Here is a 25,855-nt window from a genome sequence, read left to right as displayed (position 1 = left end):
CAGTGTACCCAACCCCCAGATGTTCTCAGTGTTGGCCAATAACAACCCATGGCTTTTCAGAACTTTGCTCTTAGCCAAATAGAACTAGCCATAGGAGTCCAAAGCGCTCCCTCCCACCACCCTGCAGTCCCTGTAAAACGACTGACTAATTCAGGAGTACAAGGCTGGCTGCCCTGTCTTAAGGTGGCAACAACTCTGCTGTGCAGTTTATGTGCCAGAGGTTTTCATGGCATCAGATGAAAGCTATTGGATAAACCACTTTTCTTCTCCCCCTTTGGAGAGGATTCTTTTGGCAATTTACTTGAACAAAAACCCACATCTCAGGCTTTATTTCTTGGGAACCTAAACTAAGAGCCCAAAGCCACAACATAAAAGACTGCCACTGGGCACTCTACTCGCAGACTTGCTTACAAAAACACATTGCACATACTGGAATACAAAGAACACATGAACTACAAAAATATTTATTAAAATCCTTCTCTAAAACTTGTATATTATGTAAGGAATAACTTGTTTTTAATAATTTCATGTGTTTCTCATAGCAAAAAGGGAGAGCTATTCTAGATACTATTTAACAGATCTGAGCTGTTCACTATTATTTTGTTACTATAACTCTGCCCATGGTATATATCATGGTATTCTATGAGTATATTGTATGTATACCATTTGAATGTATAGTACCTTACAAGTTAAGCTGCTGTTTTATTATTATAATCAGGTAACAATCAATCAACACTCCAAGTAACTCAAGATGAGGCCAAAATACCATCTACATTTGAATTGCATGATGAGTTTATCTTACCTCTTATTGTTATCTATAGAATGGTTACTAAAATATGTAGCATAATAAACACAATCCAGATAAATCCATATATCCATAAACAAAGGTCTACAAGAATATATACTAATCTGCAATTGGTGATGAGCCTAAAAGCTTAGAATGGGAAGGTGATAGGGATTGAGCTTTTAATAAATCTTTAGATTATTTTATAGTAAGCAATACTTTCATAATTTTTGAAGACAAGAAGGAAAGGAAATAATAATAAAGACTTCCCTGCCAACACAGGAATTTTATATGTCTTGTAAAACAGTAATCATTCACCTACTCTCTGGATAAATGTTAGTATATTGTGAACAATGCACAAATAAGAAATCTATCATTCAACAATATATAGAATAGAAAAGTGGAATTCTGATTTTATATCCCACAGGTATGATTTGTTGTTTTGAAATGTTAATGAATTCATAATCATAGACCAAATCAACATAATGGAAAAGCAGACCTCATTCCAATGCTAATTACATAGGCTACTTGGTCCCACTTTGAAACCTCTCTGAAATAAGATTTAATACATTAATTTTTTGGATACCCTGTTAGCAAATATTCAAGTATATTCATATTGCTCTCTAGAAACAATGAACTGAATAATTCAACTTTTCTCCACAGTAAAGTCAATCCATCTGATTGTGTAGACATGGTTTGTGATGCCAAGAGGAAATCTTTTCTTAGAGACATAGATGGCTCCTTTCTGGGGAGTGCTGGTTCTGTGATACCTCAAGCAGAATATGAATGGGATGGAAACAGCCAAGTAGGAATTGGAGACTACAGAATTCCTAAGGCGATGCTCACATTCTTGAATGGAAGTAGAATTCCTGTCACAGAGAAAGCACCTCATAAAGGTTTGTTGGATCTTATTCTGTTGTTAGGCCTTAAACCCATGAAACAAAATATGTGTTTTATTTTTAATGACTTATCTACTCAACCAATAACTTATATTTTCTGCTTCTTAAACTGGCAAAACAAGAAAAAGATGTTATGAGGATTTTTTTACAAAGAGATTCTGTATTATTGCTAAAATACATATAATATGTTTCTAGGAATTATTAGAGATTCAACCTGTAAGTACATTCCAGAGTGGCAGAGCTATCAGTGCTTTGGGATGGAATATGCAATGATGGTTATTGAAAGTCTGGATCCTGACACAGAAACTCGAAGACTTTCCCCAGTGGCTATAATGGGCAATGGTTATGTTGATCTCATTAATGGTAGGTATTCAATATGCGTAAACTAGAGTTACTCAAAACATTTGTTTGTTATTAAATGCATGAAGCCATCTCATAAATTATTTACCCCACACAACTAGCAAACATGAGGCCTTGTTTGCCTTCCATTTGTAGGAATGAGCAATGCGCAGGGAAGAGACTTCATCTTGCAGTACCTCATCCAGGAAAGCCAGGACAGTTATTTAAAATTGGCCATTAAAATAAAAAGAAGAAGGAGGGGAAGAGGGATGGAAAGGAGAGCAAGAAGAAGGGGGAAAGTTATTTCTCGAATGATCTTCATACTTTATTGATAAGGTGGTATAAGTATTTTGAAGGAAAAAAATGGTCCAAGTATCTCCAAAAAATACAATTTGCCTAGTGTATATTAAAAATTGATAATGTGTTATTTGGAATACCTGACAAGCAGTATTCTCAGCCTGCTCATGTTTTATTCTCATGAATCTTTGGAAGACTTACCTTGCCATCAACATGTTTTTTCATCTCTAATTCCTTTGATTGTCAAACCAGTTGGTCAAGGTGTAGCATCAGGTTTCTTCCATTCTGGTCTTAGGAGGCTGTAGCAGAGAAGGAAGGTAATGGTCTCCATGCTTAGGCAACCAAGGTTTTTTGAATGAGTAAGATGAACTTCTTAAGGTAGCGAAAACACAGACAAGGATTCATTGTATATTCTTGAAATGACACCAGGGGCTCAAAACTTAGTCCCTAAACAGGCTTAGATTAGGATCTTTTATGTGCTGAAAGTGTATATAGTTTGGATTAGATAGATTTCTGTGCCCTTGTGGTGTCACAACATGTACTAAAATATTCTAGAAATCAATAAAATATAAATGCTTTAAAAACTTGTTTATAAGAACAGAGTGAACTAAATCAGGAGTATTCCAAAGTTTCATGATTCTAGGGCTTTCCTCACTTCTCCCACTCCAATGTGTGCTATGCCTGGTTTCTGTGACCTGCAGTGAACCCAATTTTAGATGCTGCTTTTTGGATTTTATGAAGCAGAGATCATGAGAACAACTTTAGAACTGTCAATGAATAATGGAGTAATAGAAGAGATCTTTCCAAATAACTCTGTTTTATATGGTGGAAAAATATTTCATTGTCTTATTTTTACATTTCCCTTTTCTGGCAAGCAATACAAGTTTTCCATTTACAATAATGGCAAGACATATTTCTTCAATATGAATTTAAATTTTAAAAGGTGACTATCAGTTTAAAGAAGTCTTATGTAAATGATAGCAGCACAGAAAAATCATGAAGGTGTTAGAAGAATCACTGAAGCTTGGGATGTGCTATACTAGATGGGGAAAAAAAATTCCCCAAGATAAAAGTTACAGAAAATCACTCATTTCCTTTTGAATATTAATATTAAATTTTATTTATTTTAAAAATATGACTTTTGCCACTTTAAATTTTTATGTTATACATAGATATTTCTTTATGTTTTCAAAACTCACAAAGAAAGTATATTTAAAAGTAGGATTTATATTTTGTATGCTAAGGAAAAGGTTAGGCTTTACAGGAGCTTTAGAAGTTTATATTGATTTAAAATTTGATTGAAGTGTAGTTATAAATATTGATAATACTTCCAAGTAAGCTAGGAAATAAAGAAAACCTAATGAATAAATACATCAATAAAATTCATTCCATATTTCACTCAATGTTTTATATATGTATAATCTCAGCCACTTTAAAACTAAGTGAAATACAGAAGTTTGTTATGAAAGTCATTTTAAACCTGCTCAGAAAATGTTTGGATTCAGGTAGAAAAGCATTCACTATTTCTTAGCTTTCCAGAGGGTTTGATAGAGTGTTATTTCGTAGGTGGCTTCAGTTAATTAATGATGTCAACACTCTAATGGTACCTGTAGTAACAATTGTCAACAAAAATTTCTTAAATTAAAATTAAAATGGAGGAAGATTAATGACTTGATAGACGAATGTGTTGGCTGAATTTATAAATTAACTATTTTTAAAAAACAAGTGCATGAGTGAAAGAACAAATTAATGAATCAATGGTTCAGGCATTCAGATGTCTCTGTTTTCCAGGTACAGAGCCTATTGTTAACAAACTAACTCTGTTATAGCACATTTCCTAACAAAGAGCCTGAGGAAGTTCAATTCCCACTCAAGCTTTTATTTGGTAGGGAGGAGAAAGGATCAAGCATTTTCTTCCTCACCATGTGGCCTACGCTTGAATATTATCATTAAAGTAGAGATATATGCAAATCTACTATTTCTCTCAGTGACCTTCCAATACAAATTCTTATTACCACCCTTCTTACCCTGGGCAGTGTAAAAGTAAGGGTGATAGGAAGAAGTTTCTTCTCTGCCTTCCTTTTTAAGCCAAGGTTTGAGAAATAGCTTAGCTGGCTGGATAATGGTGGATGGGTAATAGGTATAAGTGCTGAACTTGCATTTGAACTTGACCATGGCAATTTATTTTAAATACAATTACTCTTCAGATTTTATACTAATCAAATGCATTATATAGGAATATGCACTTTCATTTTGCATGGATTTAGGCCCACAGGATCATGGCTGGTGTGCTGGATATACATGCCAGAGAAGGCTGTCCCTGTTTCACAGCATTGTGGCTCTGAATATGTCTTATGAAGTTTACTTCACTGGCACCAGTCCTCAGAATCTTCGACTGATGTTGCTTAATGTTGACCATAATAAGGTAGGGCAAGATATCTTAAGGGTAACTGCTGTTGATTATTTGCATGTTATTTCTATCTGCTAAGACTTGTATCTCCTCCCTTGTTCTAGCATTGTCAGCCTTACAGCCCATTTCCAAGGATGCATCAGGGTACCACTGAAATTATTATTAGTCTAGACAGTTTTCATTAGCCTGAAGGTACAAGTACTAAGCATCACCATCATCCCCTTGCCATATGCACTTGATTTGGTGCTCCATACATGAGGCATGACAGTGATGCCTATGATTTGCATGATTAACAAGCAAACCTAAATTTTTACATAAAAATAATGTACATTCAAAACTGATCACTTGGAATTATATACTTATTCTTCAATGCTGCTATTACTTATATATGTCAGAAATACACCTTTGGAATTTACTTCAGAGACTGCAGCATGTTATTTTTAATATCTTCAATAATGTCAAGTCTTTGTTAGAAACTGAACTCGGACAGGATCATTAAATTTATATTTAATTAGCATGAAAAGAGTATGAGTTTAACCAGTAGTGTCATAATTCAGATTTTCTTTTCTAAGAATATGAGACTTTAAAGTCCCAGGGTGTTTAATGTGAAGAAAGAATGCTGATAAGGTGAAGCAGAGAAAGCAATAAGGGAAGGAGGCACCTGCCCCTTCCCAGGAGACAGCAGTTCCATCCCTTCGCACCAGATAAAACCTTGGAAGCACTCTTGACTCCTCTCTTTTGCTCACATTCCTCATCCAATCCATCTGCAAGTTGTTTTGAGTCTCTCTTCAAAATACCAGATTCTGCCCACTTCTCACCACCTCCACTGCTACTATCCAGTTTGAGCCTTTCCTGGATCATGGTAATCGCCTCCCAATTCCTCTTTCTACTTCCACCTTTGCCCTTCTATAGTCTGTCCTCAACTTAGTAGCCAGATACCTTGAAAATATGTCAGATCACGTCTCTCCCATGCCTCAAACCCTGTAACAATTTCCCTATTGGTCTCTGTCCAAGAGTCAGAATCCTCACCATGACCTGTGAGGCCCTATGGGAATCTCTCTCATCCCTGAGCTCTCTGGCTTCTTCTACTGCTCCAGCCCCACTGAGCTCCTTGCTGTTCCTAGGGACACCAAACATGCTACCCGCTAGGCCTATGTTTCTCATGTTGCCTTAGCCTAAAACACTCTACCCTAAGTGGCTAAAGTTCCTGTCACCTCAGATTCCACTTTCTCAATAGGCCTCCAAGATCATGCCTTCTTCCTTGGCTCTCCCAAGTTACACGAACCCTGATTTACATTTTTCTTTTCTCCACAGGATTCATCACCATCTACCATGTTTCCTACTTTACCTCTTATTACTTCTATTTTTTGTCTCTCATCACTCTTGAATATAAGCTCAAAGAAGCCAGTGGCTCTTGCCAGCACTTAGAATACCGCATGGCTGAAATAGGAACTCAAAATTTTCTTTTTAAAAAAATCAGAAGAGAATATTTTAACTCTAAAAATGAGAATGGTGACTACAAAGTAATGTGACTGTTAATATTCTGAGCCTCTGAAGACAATATCAAAAGAAGATTCCAGAACTATGTATAGCTTATTAAACTCCATATTAATCCTTCCCTGCTCTTGGAAAAGCCAGTCTCTTTATGATCATAGCTGATAGCATGAAATGTAAGCAATATAAACATGAAAAGTGAATAAAATTGAATCAGAGAGGATAGTTACTTTGACATTTATTAGTCTTTCTACCAAATTTTTCTCAGAGATAAGCATTTTTTTTCCAACACGAAGTACCTAATTTTGTGTGGCTGCATTATACAGAGTATAGCTAAGTCCCCCTTTCCCTGCTCCTGATATTGAAAGTCTGTATTGTCCTTTGTTGTCTTTTAAATGACCCTTTTTTTAAACTTAGAGATAGTCATCTAATAATTTATCTTATTGTACTTTTCTATTGAGAATGGTCAATTAAGGGTTAAGTTGTACTATCTGTATGAATCGTTGAATGTAAGCCCATTTTAAAATTTTAGTTCATCACTTATCCCAAATCCATAAAAGTTAGGTTTTTGTTTGTTTTGTTTTGTTTTTTCAGACGGAGTCTTGCTCTGTCACCCAGGCTGGAGTGCAGTGGCGCGATCTCAGCTCACTGCAAGCTCTGCCTCCTGGGTTCACGCCATTCTCCTGCCTCAGCCTCTCTAGTAGCTGGGACTACAGGCGCCCACCACCTCGCCCAGCTAATTTTTTGTATTTTTAGTAGAGATGGGGTTTCACCGTGTTAGCCAGGATGGTCTCAATCTCCTGACCTCGTGATCCGCCCGCCTTGGCCTCCCAAAGTGCTGGGAGCCACCGCACCCAGCCAAAACTTAGTTTTAATAGTTTGCAGAAAGTATACAATATTGAAGCATGGTTTAAGTGCTAAATTACAAATATTCTGTTTTATTGCTTTCTTAAAACTTTTTTTTCTTTAATAGGCTGTTCTAGTAGGAATTTTCTTTTCCACACTTCAACGTTTGGATGTCTATGTGAACAACTCATTGGTCTGTCCAAAAAATACAATATGGAATGCCCAGCAGAAGCACTGTGAACTTAATAACCATCTGTACAAAGGTATTTTCTCAAAAAATACAGTACACATGGAATATGTACTTATTTGTAACATTTTAAATGTCTGATTATTAGTATTTTTAATTCTTTATCTATTGATAATGCAGAAGAAAACAAGTTTTTAGCCACAGTCCACCAAATACTAAGATGTGTTCATTTGTAACATAATTGTCTTGAAAGATCACTCCTAATGAAACTTATTTATCTGTGCACATGCAGGTATGAGTTTTTGTTTATCATGGGCATTCTTTTGCTTCCTAAGAATGTTTTCATTTTCATACGTTGAATTCAGTCCTTCCTATGTTCAGAAGAGATTTTGCTTAAATTTTTCAACTTATCTTGGCTTTACTTCTGTTTCATAGAGGTTAGAGCCTAAATTAATTGGCAGTCATAAGAATTATTGCCAAGAAAGCTAATATAACATCAATTAAAGGTTTTCAAGTAAATATGATAAGCTCTTGTTAAATGAAACATATGGAAGAGGCTAAACTTATTCATTGACCAATATTTGTAAAACCAGGATTTATATCTGCTTATGTAAGTCTTTTTGTTAAACAGGATTCTAATGAGGCCAATAGCATACATTCCATTCCACATAGGCTATTCATCCTCATTTTTTGATGTGATCCATAATCTTAGCTAACCATTATATAGATGTGTGTGGTAGATCATAATATGAGCTAGACTTGAAAATATGAATGGGTAATCTGTTTGCTTTACCATTTATAGAAGAAGTCATATTCCTATTAATAACATGAATTGCCAATGTTTCCAGAGACATTAATATATTTCAGGCACAGCTCTACATGCTTTATGCATAACTCATTGTTACTACATCATAGTAACTCTTTGAGGTAGGCACAGATGAGTAAATTGAGACACAGGAAGTAATTTGCCAAGATAGTAGTCTTAGTTCAGTCTTCCATAACAAAATACCACAGATTGAGTGGCTCAAACGACAGAAATTTATTTTCTCTGGATATCTGAAAGTCTGAGATCAGGGTGCTATGATGGTCATGTTCTGCTGAGGGCTCTTTGCTTGGCTTGCAGATGGCCACTTTCTTGCTGTGTCCTGACATGGCTGAGAGACTGTGATGCGAGCAAGCTCTTTGGTGTCTCCTTTTAGAAGGGCACTAATTTCATCATGAAGTCTCCCCCTTCACAATCTCATCTAAACCCTCTTTCCTCCCAAAGGCTCTCATCTCCAAATATCATCACCTTGAAGGTTAGGGCTTCAACATGTGAAATATGGGGGCACAATTCAGTCCATAGCAGTCTTAAGCTGGTATGGTGCACAACAAGGACTCAAAAACAGTCTAGCTCTAAAACCCATGCACTTAACCATTATGCTATATTGCCTTCTTTTAAATTAAGAGAGTCAGCGTTACTACTTTTTATATATAAATAGTTGTGCCATGAATGAAATGGCATTTATAGCTTAATTTTAATAAATTTTTCACTCTTTTCATATATGAAAATATATGAAACTCCATACCACATATGGTACCAAGTGCAATATCATTCAGAGTCAGGAAAATAGGAACTATCTTCTTAGGCAGAGAGTTCCACTAACATATATTGAGCCCAGATAAATGCTGAATTGTATAATTAATAGTGGAATAAAACATTTAGCTTCTTACCACATTTCATTGTGAGGCTTATTAGGAAAAAGAAATTAAAATTTTAGAAAGAGGATGGAATTTCACAGTAATGAAAAAAGCAGAAACATAAATATTAATAAAACATTTCCAAAACCAAAATACGTATAGATCCATAACACAGGGATATTATTTTGTTCTCTATAGACAGAACGTAATGTAAAGAATTGATAATGCAGGTGCTGAAGAGCTGGAAAACAATTCCACCACTGCCCTCTTACAGATAAATGTGTGTTTTATGATAGTGGTAGTGGTGTTTTTCTGAAACAGCATTGCTTTTAAGTGAGCGTTTTGCTTTGGCACTTGGAATGCAAAATAATACCCCTGTGTTAGGAACCTATACATACTTTGGGGGTTACCCAAATGTTTTATTATCTTTGTCTCTGCTTCTTTCATTACTGTGAAATTCCTTCTTCTTCCTATAATTTTAATTTCTTTTTCCCAGTAAGCCTCACAATGAAATGTAAGAAGCTACACATCTCATACCACCACTATTACACAATTCAGCGTCTGTCTGGGCTCAACATGTGTTAGTGGGCTTATTAGCTCTTAGACATTGTTGATATTCTGCCATAAAATCATACATATTTATTCATTCATTATAATGATCTCAATCACTTTTGTAAAATTCAATTCCCTAGCAGAGTTTGTTTTGCATTCACCAAACTTTTTCAGGCTGAAATGTAAGTCTGTTTAGTTGGTATAAGGTTCTTCTGAGATGTTTTAATATATACTTCATTTATATTACACAGTTTTGTCCTTAGTTAAAATAGAAACACTGAATTGTAAATGCTCTTTTAAGAGTTGGCATATAGCACTGCATAAATTAGATAACTAGTAAAAGTTAAATTTATATTTTTAAATTACCAAATGCCTTCAGTCAAGCCTTTAAAATCATGAGCATGTGAATAGTGTTTCAAGTACAGTATAGGCTCCTGGGATCATAACTCAATTTGTTTCTCATTTATACTGTGTCTATATAGCTAATTATTTTTTAAAACAAACTTAATGTGTAATGATTATTTGTGGTATTTTTTAAAGGAGTGGCTTTAATTTCACAAGTCAGTTCCATAAGTGTTTTTGTTTTTAAAAGATATGCTTTCTTATGAAAGAATAATAAAGTTGAATTTTGGGGGGATTTTCTAAATTCAAACAAACATTAAGTAATGCATGTTGATTGTGATAATATATAATACTTAGCTGTGCTGTTCTGGCTTTTTTCCTTCATAGACCAATTCCTTCCTAACCTGGATTCCACTGTCCTTGGTGAAAACTACTTTGATAGAACCTACCAGCTGCTTTATCTTTTGGTTAAAGGAACTATACCTGTTGAAATTCACACTGCCACAGTGATATTTGTTTCTTTCCAATTTCCTGCTGCAACAGAAGATGACTTTTATACCTCTCACAATCTGGTTAGAAATCTTGCCTTGTTCCTAAAGATACCAAGTGACAAAATCCGTATCAGCAAAATGATAAGAGGGAAGAGTCTGAGAAGGAAGAGATCCATGGGATTCATAATTGAAATAGAGATTGGAGACCCTCCTATTCAGTTCTTAAGCAATGGCACCACAGGTATGAATAACAGTTGTTTGAGATGGAGGAATGCAATTACCAAATCCACATCCATAAATAACCTGATCAGGGCCTAGCAAGCCAGGCCTCAGGAAGTCCCATCAACCCCATATCCTGAACCCTCCTACATGCCTAGAGACCCTTTTTCCTGTACTACCAAACTCTTAGAATTGGAAGGAATTTGATTCTCTGTTTTGTTATTGTGATGATTAATAAATTCAACAAAAGAATTTTATCTAATATAAAAAGATCTGGGAAGACCTACTTAAGCAAGTGATCTTATAGATGAGAGATTAAGGATGAAGACAGTCAATGAAAAGACAGAGGAAAAAGAGTGTTCAGGCTATGAAAACTGTTGGTGAGAGTTTGGTGCATTTGAAGAGAGGAAACAGGTCCAATTGGTCTGGAGTGGAAGGAGCCAGGAAGGACAAGCTGCTGGAGGTGTAGCCGAGGGCTAGACAGGTGCTAGGTGTGGAGAGCTTTGGAAGTCAAAGGAAGGACTGTGGATGTTTTCTTAAGAAAAAGAGTAGACATTCTTGGATATTCTGAGCAGTGGAGCTGTGGGTTCGATTTCCATGGTAAAGTCACAGGTTCACCCTAACAAGGGCAGATGTGCAAGTACATAATCTGTCTTTATTTCCTGTGACTGAGCAAATCATCCTCATGAGCCATCATCCCCTCTTTGTGTCCCTCACTTCCTAGTTTTTATCAGAGATAAAAAAAAAAAAAATAAGCTCAACTCTCCCATCAGAGAAATCTCTGCTGGCTTAAATCATTTCCTTAGGGTTACTCAGTTTGGGCACTTGGGTAAATGCTCAGCTCTCCAAATTTTCTCTATCCATCTGCTCCTTTCAAGTTGGGGTCTGAATACCAAGGGGCTGTCCTGGCCTCCATCCTCATGTTATCAAGATGTCTTCACAGCCTCTGCTACAGAGTGGGTCATCTTCTCTGCTCTACATATGCATCTCTTGAGGTACTACTGAACTTTCCTGGTCTTCTGACATGCAATAACATCCCCCACTGCTAACCTGCAGCCATGCCTTTGTCTGCAGTGGTCAAGCACAAGTACTCTGACCTAGGTGTACCCCTCCCCAAGAATAGGAGAGGCAGGTATCTGTCAGAGGAAGATCTACCATCCAGCTTATGAAGCTTACGCTTCAAGCCCCCTTACTGATACAAGTCCTGGGAGGGGCTTTCACTTTCAATACCTTAGAAGAGGTCCTCATAATGTGGTCAAATCATTGAATGTTATTATGAAAGCTACAAAGGTATGATTTTTCTGCATTCCTTTTCCTAAAGAGATCTTCCAGATGTGTATAAACTGCAGCCCTACAAGGTTGGGATCTACCCTATCTACCTGTCTTCAGTCACTTTATCATTAAACTCCTAGGCTCTGTGTAAACCTGGGTACTGGGTGAAGTTCTCATTTTATGCCACTAGGGATCGTCACTGATTTTCCCAAGAGGTTTGCTTCTAGGCATTGACTCTATGCACCTACCATATTATCACTCTGGAATTCTACCAGCTAAGCAGGCAGAAGTTTCTTCCATTGGGGGATAAGCCTGTGGGAAGGCTTGCCTGCATGGAGGGAGGTGTTTATAAACTCTTGGTTAGAAGAGCGTAGGAAGCATAGGCTTGTGTTGCAACCAGATCTCCCACGATGTTCTCTGCCCAGAGTCAGTTAACTTTCCTTTGTCAGTTCTGTATTCACTTGGACTTATAGGCTCAGGGTTTGGACTCAGCATGACTTAGCCTGTTACTTTAGGAGTTGTAGAGGGCCAATGGCACATATACAGATTACTCACCTACTCTCAGAAATCCCTGGTGAGCCCTTACGTGTCGTGAGGTCCAAAATTTATCACACTAGCCACTATATCCAAAGAAACTGGGATTTATTTCTTACATGTGACATACATTTCGCCACATACAATCCCTACTACATCCATCCCCTTAAATCTGTTTTAGCTTGTTAGATGTATCCAGACAGGTATAAGACCATTGAAGAATGTAGAAGTTAGGGATGGTGGGAGGGACAGGCTAATGGCATGTTTTCCAGACATAGACTGGGATAGTTTCAAGTCTCAAGGAGAACCCTACAACATGGTGAATCACAACAAAATGTAAGAAAGATGCTCATGTAGTTGTACTCCTGGCTTCTTATAGCTTTTATACAGTATCAGGATATCCAGAAATTCCCAGATGTCCTAGAAAGGGGTTACCTATGTATTAAAGGCATTTATGAGCAGACAGAATCCTAGAGTCAGGAATAAGAGGCCTTCAAGTTAAGGTCTTTGGTTTCTAGATGGCAATCAGCAGAAATGAATGCCCTCACACGTCAAATGGTCAGCGAGAACCTCTTAACAGTGCAGACCGGATCAGACCTGCTATTCCATGCCAAAAACCAGTGAAGACAAAGTAGTAGTAGTAGTGCATGGACCTGAAGCAGTTCTGTACTGCTACAGCTAGACACACAAGCCCTCAGACTTGGGAGGCCTCCTTGGAGAAGGCTGTTTCTGGAGGGAGTATGAGGAGAGGGAGGAATCTGAAAGACTGAGCCTTTTTCCCAAAGAGTCTGCATCATCCAAAAGAGTCCTTTTAAACTGACAAGGACTGAAATGGCTTAGGACTGTGGGGTTCATAGTGTCATGTCAGACCTGCTGGCCCAAGATGTTACCTCCTTCTTCCTAAGCACTCTAAGCTTTATGGCTCAACTTTAACGGAAGAAACTCAGTGATTTGATTCCTCAGGGCATGACTCTGGATATAGAAGGTACAGGATACCTAGGAACAAGGGGTTATCAAGGCCTGCAATACACCAAAACGTTATCCTGTTTTACAGTTGTTTCTTAAAAGATCAGTCTTACTCCAGAGAGTCAGATTAAAGGTGGTTTTAGTAACCCTGCTGATGTGGCTTTAATTAGGATTTTAACAGCAGGGACAGAGAGATTTAGAAATTAGTAATGGATTAGATATGGTGTAGTGGAGAGGTGAAGGAGCAGGGATTAAGCAAAACTACCAGGCTTCTGAAAAAAGGAATATGGTGCATTAAGGTACCACTTTATAAAGTAAGGAGCACTATGGGGGCAGAAGGTTTAAGAGGAAACCCCAGACCTGCCATGCTAGAAAAGGGGAACAGAAACTATATGTAGTGTTAAAAGTAACTGAGAATTGTCAAATGTCCAAAGCCAGTAACAATTGGTTAGTAATTTAATAACTTGAACAACTAATATATGAATACACACACATAATATGATAGATTCTAATAATCCTTCCATTCCAAAATTAACACTTTATTTTTTAAAATGACACATGATAATAGAAATGCATGATAATGCTTCATTGGTAAAGAAAGATTGGTATGAGAAAGTATTAAATTAAGAGACATATATTCTCCCACTATGTTTTCATTCATTTTTCTTGTATCTGTTTTATCTACCTTTGTTTTTCCTTTAATTCCAACTTAAAGTATATTCTCCTGAGCTCTTCCTTTTCCTCCCCTCATTAATATGACTGTTGTGTTTTGCTCAGGGAAGATCAGAAAGCCTTGGAATTCTATAATGCAATGGAGCAATGCAAAGAAAGCTAAAGTGAAAAACTCTCACGTGTTTTCACAGTTCTATGCTTTTATAATCCAAATGTCATCATACTGTTTCCCTACAGGTCAGATGCAATTATCTGAACTCCAGGAAATTGCTGGTTCTCTTGGACAAGCTGTAATTTCAGGAAAAATCAGTAGTATCCTTGGATTTAACATTTCATCCATGACTATTACTAATCCCCTCCCCAGACCAAGTGACTCTGGCTGGATTAAGGTAAGAAAATGCAACTAGAAAAAATGCATTTTTGGAGACTTAAAATATCATTACTTATTTCTTATTTTAACTGTTTCTATTTCAAAACAATAATTTAGAAGGCATATGTTTCTTATTTATTGTTGACTTTTCATAAGCTCGCTAAAATGATAATAAAGTTGTTTGAACAAAGGAGCATATCTTCCAAAAGTTGTGTATTGGTTCCAAATTTGCTTTGCTTTGCATATTTATAACAATGCTTCATAAATTTAATGGAGGAAATATTGTAATTATATTAACTTTACATAATGAGCATATTTTAAAATAAATAATGAATATATTACACTCAGCCTGGCTAAAATGAGTTTGCCGCTGAGTACAGTTTATCATGTAGAAAACAGTTCATCCCTTGTGCATTCACAGGTAACTGCCCAGCCAATTGAAAGGTCTGCATTTCCTGTTCATCATGTGGCCTTTGTGTCCTCACTCTTAGTGATCACTCAGCCGGTGGCAGCACAGCCGGGACAGCCGTTTCCTCAGCAGCCTTCAGTAAAGGCAACAGATTCTGACGTAAGTCATAACTCAAAATTTTACTTAAGTGAAAGAATTAAGCTACAAATTCTGAAGGATGAGCCAGTTTCACTTATCCTGGTGTGCTGGCAGCCTGAGGATCGCCCAGCCCCTTTAGAAGTTGGACTAATATCCCAGGGTGCCATCTTGTACTGTCTTAAAAATGTTGATGTTAAATGAACTTCTGCTGCTCAGATTTATGAACTCTTTGTGTGGAACAAGGAGCTTCTGCAGCATTTCAATTTATAATGAGGCATTTTTGAAAATAAAGTTTTGCATATATTTTTAAAAGCATGGAAACAGGACAATTGTTATAATTCTCTACTTTTTTTTAGGGTAACTGCGTATCAGTTGGAATTACTGCACTAACTTTGAGGGCCATACTCAAGGACTACAATAATAACCAAGTCAATGGCCTTAGTGGAAATACAACAATTCCGTTTAGCAGCTGTTGGGCCAACTACACAGACCTTACTCCCCTTAGAACAGGTGGGTGCACTAGTTTGGATCCTCACATATATAACCTAACTAGAGACAATTATAATGGTCTTTTAATGAACAAAACATTCTGTAACACTCTGGTGAATAAACTATAGATATCAGAATGCTATATTTTGCCTTGTTTTAGAAAATATTTAGTCTAGCTTAAGAGTAGATTTAATATGTGAAAAAAATAGAAATTAAAATAAAAAATTAAGGAAATCAAAATTATATCATGATTTATCCATTTGTATACTTTTCTAAATTTGCTCACTAAAGATGTATTACATTTACAGTAAGAAAAATTAACATATGGATTTTCAAATTCAATAAAAGAAAGGATAAGGTAGGCTCATATAACTTTAATGTCTTAAGGAGGAGTTCAGAGTTGGGCTAGAAAGTTGGCTGTGGTCTTTCTGAAAGCCACAGCAAAAGAGAAAATGAGCATTATCATAATTTACAGTACCCATCAAATAAACAGACCAGTTGCTGTGGAGAATTATAATATTCTCTGAGAACAGAACAAATGTCCCCTGTGATTTTTCAGAAAGTATGCACAATTAATCTCTATTAAGCAATATCTTGAACATCGGTGCAGTAAATACAGCCATGAGTGCCACAATTACGTTTTTTATACTATCTTCATACAGGTTGATTGCACAACTCTGACTGGTAAAAACCATTCTACCAGGGCCCAAATGATATATCCCCAAACAGATCTCTCTTGGTGATAGAATGTAGAGTATCTAAAAGAATGAAATGGATAAACAGCTTACATTTGAGAAAGGCCTCCATTGTTCTGTTTCTCCCAACCCAGGACCCATTTAAGACAGTCAGGGGCCTTAACTTCTGAAAAGGCTATGTAGTGGCACCCCCGCCCCACTTTTTTTCCCTGAATTTTTGTTTCTCCATGATTTGTTAGTGCCCTACACCAGATATGTTCAGTCTTCCTACTGGGCAGCAATATCTCAGCCTAATGTTTGCTAATAATTAAATGACAATTAGTTCAATGGTGTGCTCTTAGACAAGCACCTTGTATCCCACTGCTTTCTGGTTAAGAGCAGAGCTAAATTCTTTTAACTGTTAGCCCAAATGGAATTTTTTTTTTATGGGAAATGAGGCAGCTGGCAAGAACGCTACCTGAAAAGAAGTTTGTTCACCTCCTCATGAGGGTGGACCCAATAAGTGCCCAGTGACAAAGAACCAACCTTGTGACCAAGGTCTTCAAACTACAATGTTCCAAAAGTACCCAGGATCACTGGGGTGTTAAAGCACTAAAATAGGTTTTGGCATTTTACTGTGGCAACAAAATAATAATTTAAGCATTTTTCTTTCATACATTAAGTTCTTTTCAGAATTCAAAGCTTCCCTTGGGAGTGTCTGTCTTACTTGCCATGGAGAAGTACCAGGGCTCTTCACCTATGTGTTTCCTTTTCCTTCCTTCCTTCCCTCCCTTCCTCCCTTCCTTCCTTCCTTTCTTCCTTCCTCCCTCTCTCCTTCCTTCCATTCTTCCCTCCCTCCCCCTCTGTCCTCTCTCTTACCCTCTCCTTCTCCCCTCCCCTCTTCCTCTCTCTCTCTCTCCTTTTTTCTTCATCAAGTGTGGCATCTCAGTTCCCTGGTTATGTACAATAGGGAAAGCCAAGTATAGGGATCTCTTCATTATTTTTAAATCAGTTAGCCAGTTTGTAGATTAACCACAGTAAAATTATAACAAAAACAAAGCATTAGTGAGAAAATTAACAAAATATCTTTCACTGACTCTTTCTAACAGGTAAGCCCCACAGTCACTGCACTGAAGGAAATCCCCTTGCTGATCAGACTGTGGCCTGACAGCACAGCACCCCTCTTCTACATATAGCTCCATAAAGAGCAAAGCAGGGTATTCGGGTAGAGGAGATATAGGTTGTGGTTTCTAACACAGAAAATGGTGATGTGAGAAATGGGTGGGAGAAAAAGAATCTGCATCTTTAACCAACCTAGATAAAGACAGTATTACTAATAGACACTGGGACATATTTGTTTAGCGTCCTATGTAATGTTTAGTGCTTCAGTTTCTATTGCTATGTAACAAACCAGCCCCAAATCTAATAACACCATTTCATTTGCTCACAATTGTGTGTGTCAGAAATTTGGGCCAGGATGGCTCATCACTGCTCCAATGTCTGGGACTTCAGCTGAGATTTTCTGTTAACTAGAGCTGGCTAAGATGGCTTAATTGAGGTCATATCTCTATGGACCTGATTCTGGATTTTGGCTGGGTTCTTCAGTTCTCCTCTATGTGGTCTTTCCATAAAGCTAGCTTGGGCTTCTTCACAGTGCTTCTGGAGGAGAAAAACAAAATAAAAGGACTACCCTAAATTATTTGCGCATCAAGAAAATTAATAAAAAAAACTCACCTGCCACAAAAATTCAGATTTTTTAATGCAAAAAGAAAAAAATTTTAATACACCATTGTCAGGAATTGTCAGTGACAGAAAATTCTCTAGTACAGTGCCCATATATCCTGAAAGTTATATAATGAATTGCAATTGTTCATAAAACCACAGATGTGACCAAGATCTAATTATATTCTCTTCCTAAATAAAGAATGAAAACAGAAATGACTTTTTAAAAACAAATAACAGAGAAAACAGATGAGTAAAAACTTACACGGCTGTACAAGTATTAGAAATGCTATTCTGCGTGATGACTATTATAAATGATAGCAACAGACCCAAAAGAAATTATAGCAAGGAAAAATATATTGGTTATCTCCTATTCAAAACTATGGGAAGATTTAAGCTGGAGATTAAATAATATTGGATGAGCTCTTTAACTTTTTTACATTCTAAACACAAGTAACAATGTTTTTAAAATGTCTACCTGGAGTAAGGAAAAAGGGTCACAGCCTTGTAATACAAAAATAGCATCTAACTTCAAACAAATGTGGAACACGGTAAAAGTTTTTTGAATCTGAATGGAGGGCATATGGTTGTTTGCTGTATTATTCCTTCAACTCTTTTCTTGTTTGAAATTTTTCAAAATAAAAAGTTCAGTATCCATCCCCACCGCCCCCAACTGAGACTGATGCTTCTCGACTCCTAGGTCAAGTACGAAGGGATGAAACTGAGATTCAGCACCCTCACCTCTCTTCCCTATTGTCCCTCATTTCTTTTCTAACAGTCTTTGTCCAGTCTTGGGCACTAGGAAGGGGCTCTAAGAAGCAGGAACTGCTGCCACAGAAAGAAAATCTACCCAGCTTCCCTGTTGTTCAGTTAATGGACAGATAGAACTCTTCTAACTCTGAGACCCTGTCTATACTTGTCTGTACTTAAACTAATTTATTGGACTCAACTTTCAAAAATAGTTCATCAGGATCTATATAGTGTTTTTCAGTCAATGAAAATCAAATGGGAACTGTATGAAAACAAGTAAAACATAAAAGTAAATCAAACAGTATAATGCTTTTTTTTTTCCAGGAAAAAATTATAAGATTGAATTTATACTGGATAATGTTGTTTGGGTAGAATCCAGAACTTTCAGTCTGCTGGCAGAGTCTGTCTCTAGCAGCAGCAGTGGCAGCAGCAGCAGTAGTAGCAGCAGCAGTGGCAGCAGCAGCAGCAACAGCAAAGCATCAACTGTGGGTACATATGCCCAGATAATGACTGTAGTAATTAGCTGTCTGATTGGAAGAATGTGGCTCTTGGAAATATTTATGGCTGCAGTTTCAACTTTGAAGATAACTTTAAGTAAGTACAGTCCATTAATACAGTATTTCTCCACATATTGAGGTACCAGTGTTTACTGGATAAAGGCTGTGTGCCCAGCTCTTGTGCATGATATGACTGTGTACACAAAGAGAAAGTAACAGCCTCAATGGCAGAGACAAGACAACCTATGGAAAATGTTATTCACTACATGTTGGTTTATAAGAATGTGGTGAAACAAGGCTGGGCACAGTGGCTCATACCTGTAATCCCAGCATTTTGGGCGGCTGAAGCAGGTGGATCACCTGAGGTCAGGAAGTGGAGACCAGCCTGGCCAACATGGCAAAACCCCATCTCTACTAAAAATATAAAAATAATAGCTGGGCATGGTGGTGTGCAACTGTAATCCCAGCTACTTGGGAGGCTGAGGCAGGAGAATCACTTGAACCTGGGAGGTGGAGGCTGCAGTGAACTGAGATCCTGCCACTGTACTCCAGCCTGCGTGACAGAGCAAGACTCTGTCAAAATAAATAAATGAAATAAATAAATATGTACCTAAATAAATATGTACTTAAATAAATAAATAAATAATGTGGTGAAACAAAAGTGCAGGTCATGTCAGAACTCTTTTTGGGTTGCAAGATGCAGATTCTTAGCTTGAAATGATCTAGCTAGTAAAGTGATCACTTAACTGAGAAGTCCAGAAGTTTCTGAAACAGTTGGATCTAAGGACTCAAATGGTATCTTCTAGAACTTCTGTCTCTTCTTCTCTTGGCTCCACTCTCTTTGGTGTTGGCTTCACTTCCAGGCTGACTCCTCACCACCCCCAATCCTCATTACAAAGGTACCCAACAACATCTTCTACCAGCCCATCAACCAATAGGGAAAGAGCTAACCTCTTTCCCAACGGTTCCAGAGAAAAGCCCCAAAGCTATGTCATTGACCTGCCTTGGGTCACATGCCCATTCCTGAACCAATCACTGTGGCCACAGCGTTCTAATTAGCTTGGCCTGGGTCACATGGGGTAAGGTACTGAGAATGGTGGAGGTGTAGTTTCACTAAGGATAATAAAGGTGCTAGTACCAGAAATGACAGGCAGACAGAGACACTGAATATTAGAGAGATTAATAAAAGAGACAGGTCTCTATATGATTAGAGATGATTGCAAATGTCATTGCATTAGGAACACATGAAAGTTGGGACTGTATAAAATGTATAAGATTTGGAGAGGGAGGGAAAAGGCACTCAAGAACAGGGACATGATAGGAGCAAGGAAAAAAATGACAGTGGAATAAAACATCTTCAGTTATAGATGTTTAGCACAGAATTCCTCATCATTTTCTTACAAACATACTTCTCCAGCTACCCCTTCTCAGTTAATGCCTTGCCATTTTTGCCTATCCTCCATATTGCTGTCAGATTTAAGGTCACATAAAGCTAACAGTAATCTCAAATCCTTGACTATTCCTCACTACATGCAAAAAACAGAATCAACGTCAAAGACCTTGAAACAGTTTTGAAGACTGCCTCCTTTTACCAAATCATTTCCAGAAAGAATTCTCTCCATCCCACATATTCCCTATATCTATACCTTGGCTGCCAGCCTCTACTCACCAAGGTTACCTCTCACAGCATCCTTCTAGGTCTTGCTCAAATTCCACCTCATCCAGCAGGTTTCCCTTCTTCCTTCCCACTCTACATTTAATTCTCCTCTCCTTTGGTCTCCAATTGCACTTTGTGTTTGTATCATTATTATAGTCCTTTCTGTAATGTACTTGTATTAAGCTTATATTCAAATATATCTTCCTCACCAAATTGTGAGCACTTACAGGACTGTATGCCTTACATATTATAAGTACTAAAAATGTAGTTTAATTGATTTTAAATCTTGAAAGTGGAAGTTGAGTCTTTACCTCTGACTTCAGGGGAGATTTTGAGTAGGGGTATTGTAGGCAAATTGTAAAGAGATTTAATGGAATATATTAATCAGTTTGCAGTTCATTTAATGGGGGATAGTTTCTGACAGGTTAGTGAAAAAAACCACGTTAAGAGATACTGTATAACAAAGTTGAGGAAGAATTTGAGGTGAGGTAACAATTTAGAATAATACTAAAGCATACTGAGCAATAAAAGCCAAGACTAGATTTTAAATTTAAATATAAAGGATCAGGGGACATAGTAAGGCTGGGTCTGGAAGTGACAAAACAAACTGGAGGCTGAAACAAACTACTGGGGTCTCAGGAATAGCCAGAAAACAAGAAGAAGGAAATCTTTTCTTCTCTCCTAATGGAAAAACTTAATTGGAGTCCAGTCGTCAAAGGAGAAGCATAGTTTGCAGAGACCTTGTCCTGGCCTCTTATAGCTGAGTATAAACAGGGGGGTTTATATTATTTTTATGCCAGTTTTCTTGTCTCTAGAATAGTAACAAAAGTAAGACCAATTGTTTATTTTATAATAGAATGACAAGCATTTCTTTAATTCATTTTGTTTTTTCTCAGAAGCATTAAAATATAAGGTCTAATTAGCTAAGTATTGCTCAATATATATTTATGCATTTTGCATTGCCTCATTAAGTGCAAAAATCTTTATTGACTCTCATCCTGCTTACTCCTGACAACTTTGGTACTTTACCAAATTAATATAATTCTATTCTCAAATAATTAGTAAACGATGTAGCTCCTGAGTTTTTTCCAAGAACTTTACCAAGTAAGAAGATTAATCAATGGCTTCTCCTTTGCTACTAAATAAACTACCATTTTTCAATTAGAATATAAGATAATTTAAACACTATTAATGGGTTAAAATGCTGGGTTCTTTCATAACTTTGCATTCTGAACTAATAATATATTACTTTTAAGAGGATCATGAAGTTTCACTAAATAAAAGATCTTATATTTTAAATGTGTATTTTTGAATGTGAAAAATAAAAAAATCTTGTATAAGCACCACAATCTATAAATTTCTACAAAAAAAATTACTGATTCTAATATTAAATGAGTAAACTTGGAAATACTGCTAACCATACCATAAAAATGAGAAAAGTTAAAATTAATGAAATATATTTTAAATTATACTATATGCTATTACTACTTAAAAATTGTTTTGTATTGTTTTCATTTTTCAGGAAGCTACTAAAGGACTGTTCTGAAGAAGAGGCTGAAAACAAAAATATAAGAATTATTAGCTATTTTTTTGGGCAACAGACAAAAGTCTATAGCATTTTCATGAAAATATACTAAAAATATTTTTATAATATATACAATGTACTAATTAGCTTTAAACACTAAAATCAGATTTCTTCAAAATATAAATTTGTTTTGATTCTTTATATTGGTATGTTCTTATTTCATTGCAATAAACTTCCAGAAATCTGTCATTTGGAAGTAGATATGACACCTCTAAGTTATGGCACCAACAAATCCTAGAATCTTTTAAATAATGGAAAGAGCTTGTCAAGTTCGGACTTAAGCTCTTTACATCAGATTGGAAGCATTTTAAGTATTCTTTTTAATACTTGCGGGGGGGGGCGGTTTTTACTTTATCCATTTATAAGGCTTTGATTTCCAACAATCTAAGCCATTCTAGTTTCTAAGGATTTTGGAGAGACAAGATTGTTTTTACACAATCTGAGATGACAATCTCATCTCAGATTTTTCACACTGAGTTGCTGTCTTTCAGATTCACAGTCATCCCAGGAATCCTAGACTGTCCTGTATTTCTGGATCTGCCAAACTCTGGCCAATATTCTAAGAAAAGTTTTCTTGTCCTTGGAATGATCTTTTGGAATAAGTCCAAACTTCTTCTCTGCCTACCCCTCCTTCCCACTCAAAACTGCCACTACTAAGAGCATGACTCCCCTCAACCCCAGGCACCAGTTGAGGGTTGAGGGGTTCCCTTAACTGGTGGATGCTTATTCACTGTTTCCTGGATGAATGAAGCATAAAGTGTGGGGAAGTCAACAACAGAACAGAACAAACTTATTTTCAAGAAGATAAATTAGAGAATGCAAAAAAGCTACAGACTAATGTAGCTTAGTTAACTGAACTCTCTAATACTATTGAAAATAGCAATTCTTTACTCAGAAAATTCTAAAGGGAATACTTAATTTGACAGAACTCCTAATAAAGACATCGTAGCCATATCCAGAGCCTTCCAGCAAGTGACACTCAGCAAACATTTGGGACAGCTGAGAGAATTCAACAAAGCCCATACCTTTGTCTCTTGTATACCATTTCCTAGTACATTCACCTCAGATCATTGTTAATCTTACTTAGCAGAAAACATATAAACACTTACTAGGTAGTAAAATCAAATATCTTGGTATAAATGTGGCATTTCATTCATTTGGGCAGTATCTATTCGGTGTTCTAGTAAGTAGGAAGGCTACAAGAAATAACATGCTATGCCTTCCCTCGAAGAGTTTTCAGGATATTTGGGGAAAGAATGGAAACAGACCATTTCAATACAACATGATCACTCTCTCAGGGAGACAGAGACAGAGAGACAGAGACAGAGAGAGGGGGAGAGAGAGAGAGAAAGCATGAGGTTGCTAGCAATATGGAGGCCTTAAGCCTTGTTCAGGAGGGCTACCTAGAAGGGCAGTCGAAGAAAACTGGGAGAGGACCACTGAAGGCCTAGGGGCTACAGAAAAAGTTCACACAAACAGCTGGAAAGGAAATAGTCACAATTTTAAAGGAATTGCAGGTAAGAGATCCCTGACAAGGTAGTCCTCAAAGTAATACATGAAAGCCCCTTCATGAGGAACATTTGCCATGTCCAGAGAGCATTGATACTTGATTGTACAGCACCAGGTAACAGAGCACTTTTATACTCCCCTCGGTTCCAACCATGGTGGAGTGAAAAACCTCTCTTCCTGAGATAGGGAGGGGGAAAGAGACCCAACATGGGCCATTTCATGCTAAGACTTAAAACTCAGTCTTCCTAAAGCAAATCCAGTTTACTGTTCATTCCATGATACTTCCTTTCTGTTAGAAAACTAAATTCCAAAAACTGCAATTCCAGCATCTATGGAACAAATTCCTACATTTGGGTTCTGGAAGAGATACAAAAATATTCTTCACATCAGAACATTGTAAAAGCCATAAAATTGTCCACCATCTGTATTCTTTTCTTACTTAAAGGTTTAATTCAGCCCACCGGAGTTTTTTTGTCAAGATTTTTTCTGTCGGTTTTTAATAAGGAAATTTTCTAATACAAGTTATATGGCAGTAAAAGGAATTTGTAAAAATTGTTTCTTAGCCACAGACTTTGTTAAAAAGTTCCTGATTTAACTGCTTTAGGCTTCTGGCTGTCTGCTTTTTAAGAACTTTCTAGAATTATCATAATACATAATTGCTTATTCCAGATAAATTACAATTTAATTACTACTTTTAAAAATGCTTGGATTATTGGAATCCATGGGCAATATGGCTTCCCATATCCCTTATTCATATGCTAAGCAACTTTTATTTTTGCTTTTAAATTTTTTTGCATTTAAATAATATTTCTCTAAACATTCCTGTCTTAGAAATTAATGTTTAAATTCTTAAAATATTTTCTATTGTAAGAAGTGGCTATCTAGCTCTTGAACAAGTAATAAAAATCCTTTGGTGTGTGAATGCTCTTGTATCTAAGAACTGAAATGTTGGTGAAGTAAATATGTTGTTCCAATTTTGGTCAAAGTAAAAAACAGAGAATAAGAAGTTAATAAAAACAGCTTCTTGTATTTCTCATGGTAAGATAAATGTTTATATCTTGTACTACTGTCTACTCTTTCCTAAATTCCATCACCATCTGATCATTGCAATGACTTCTGGATGGTCCGTTTTTACCTTTTATTCATTTATCCCCAAAAGTGCTATTTAAAATACCCCTAGCACTAATAATAACAATAATCAATAATAAAGGTTTATCACATGTTCACTACATGCCAGACACTATGCTGTGTGTTCTACATGGACACCCTCCTTACAGCAATCCTATGAGCATAACCTTATTCCCTTCTCCAACTGAGGAAACTTGAAATGTTGAAAGGTTAGGTTAAATTCCCAAGTTCACAGAGCTACTAATGGTAAAGCTGGGATTCAAACACAGACAATTTAACTCCAGAGCCCAAATTCCAACATTTAATTGCTTCCCATTTTTCCTCAAGCGTGGGCAAGTGCTTCATTGGGAAGAGTTTTTAATCCAAATTCCTGTTCAAATTCTTGGTTTATACTTTACCACTTCTATGCCCTCAGGCAAGCTCTTAGTTTCCCTTATTCTCAGTTTCTTCAACTACAAAATGTGGAAAATGTGGTATTTGAAGACTGATGGTATCACATATATGACATGTAACACAGTGCCTAACACGCGGTAAAATGACACACTCTTGTTTTTATTTCCATAATGTGGCCTATATCATGTCAATCCCTGGCCCAGTAAACCACTGGGCTTCTTATTACCCTGTAACAGTGCCTGGCATGTAATAAGCACCATGTGAGTGCTAAGTGTTAGAATTATTGGCTGGGCACAGGGCCACCTAGAACAAAGGCAATTTCCCAGCTTCACTTGTAGTGAGAGTGATCAACTTCTGTGCAGTGGGTTACAAAAACAGATATTATCTTGTGGCATATTCTAGAAACTGACCTTAAAACAGCTATTATGCATCCTTTTGCCCTTTCTTCATCCTTTCCTGTTTTTCCTGCTACATGGAGCAAGATGGCTCCTGAGACCTGGAGGATAAAGGCCAGTGCTTTTTACTGCTCCATAACTTGTATTAGAAAATC

At 36.8% G+C, this 25,855-nt stretch overlaps 1 protein-coding gene across 1 annotated transcript in view; it reads left to right on the top strand.

The window, feature by feature from the left end:
* The window catches only part of PKHD1L1 (polycystic kidney and hepatic disease 1 (autosomal recessive)-like 1), a 159,097-nt gene extending 136,626 nt beyond the window's left edge, over positions 1 to 22,471 (top strand). Inside the window, exons 69-78 of the mRNA XM_011961082.1 lie at positions 1,448 to 1,680; positions 1,879 to 2,046; positions 4,587 to 4,744; positions 7,197 to 7,332; positions 10,218 to 10,562; positions 14,222 to 14,373; positions 14,776 to 14,922; positions 15,258 to 15,411; positions 18,861 to 19,130; positions 22,213 to 22,471. Of these exons, the coding sequence (XP_011816472.1) occupies positions 1,448 to 1,680; positions 1,879 to 2,046; positions 4,587 to 4,744; positions 7,197 to 7,332; positions 10,218 to 10,562; positions 14,222 to 14,373; positions 14,776 to 14,922; positions 15,258 to 15,411; positions 18,861 to 19,130; positions 22,213 to 22,223 (1,774 nt within the window). The 3' untranslated portion in view covers positions 22,224 to 22,471. The remainder of the gene's footprint in view (positions 1 to 1,447; positions 1,681 to 1,878; positions 2,047 to 4,586; positions 4,745 to 7,196; positions 7,333 to 10,217; positions 10,563 to 14,221; positions 14,374 to 14,775; positions 14,923 to 15,257; positions 15,412 to 18,860; positions 19,131 to 22,212) is intronic.
* Positions 22,472 to 25,855: the final 3,384 nt, after the last annotated feature.

Source organism: Colobus angolensis, unplaced genomic scaffold, assembly GCF_000951035.1.
Source record: "Colobus angolensis palliatus isolate OR3802 unplaced genomic scaffold, Cang.pa_1.0 Scaffold535, whole genome shotgun sequence".
NCBI classification, from domain to species: Eukaryota; Metazoa; Chordata; class Mammalia; order Primates; family Cercopithecidae; genus Colobus; species Colobus angolensis.
The sequence above is the reverse complement of the archived record's forward strand: the minus strand, read 5'-3'. Positions and strand labels throughout refer to the sequence as shown.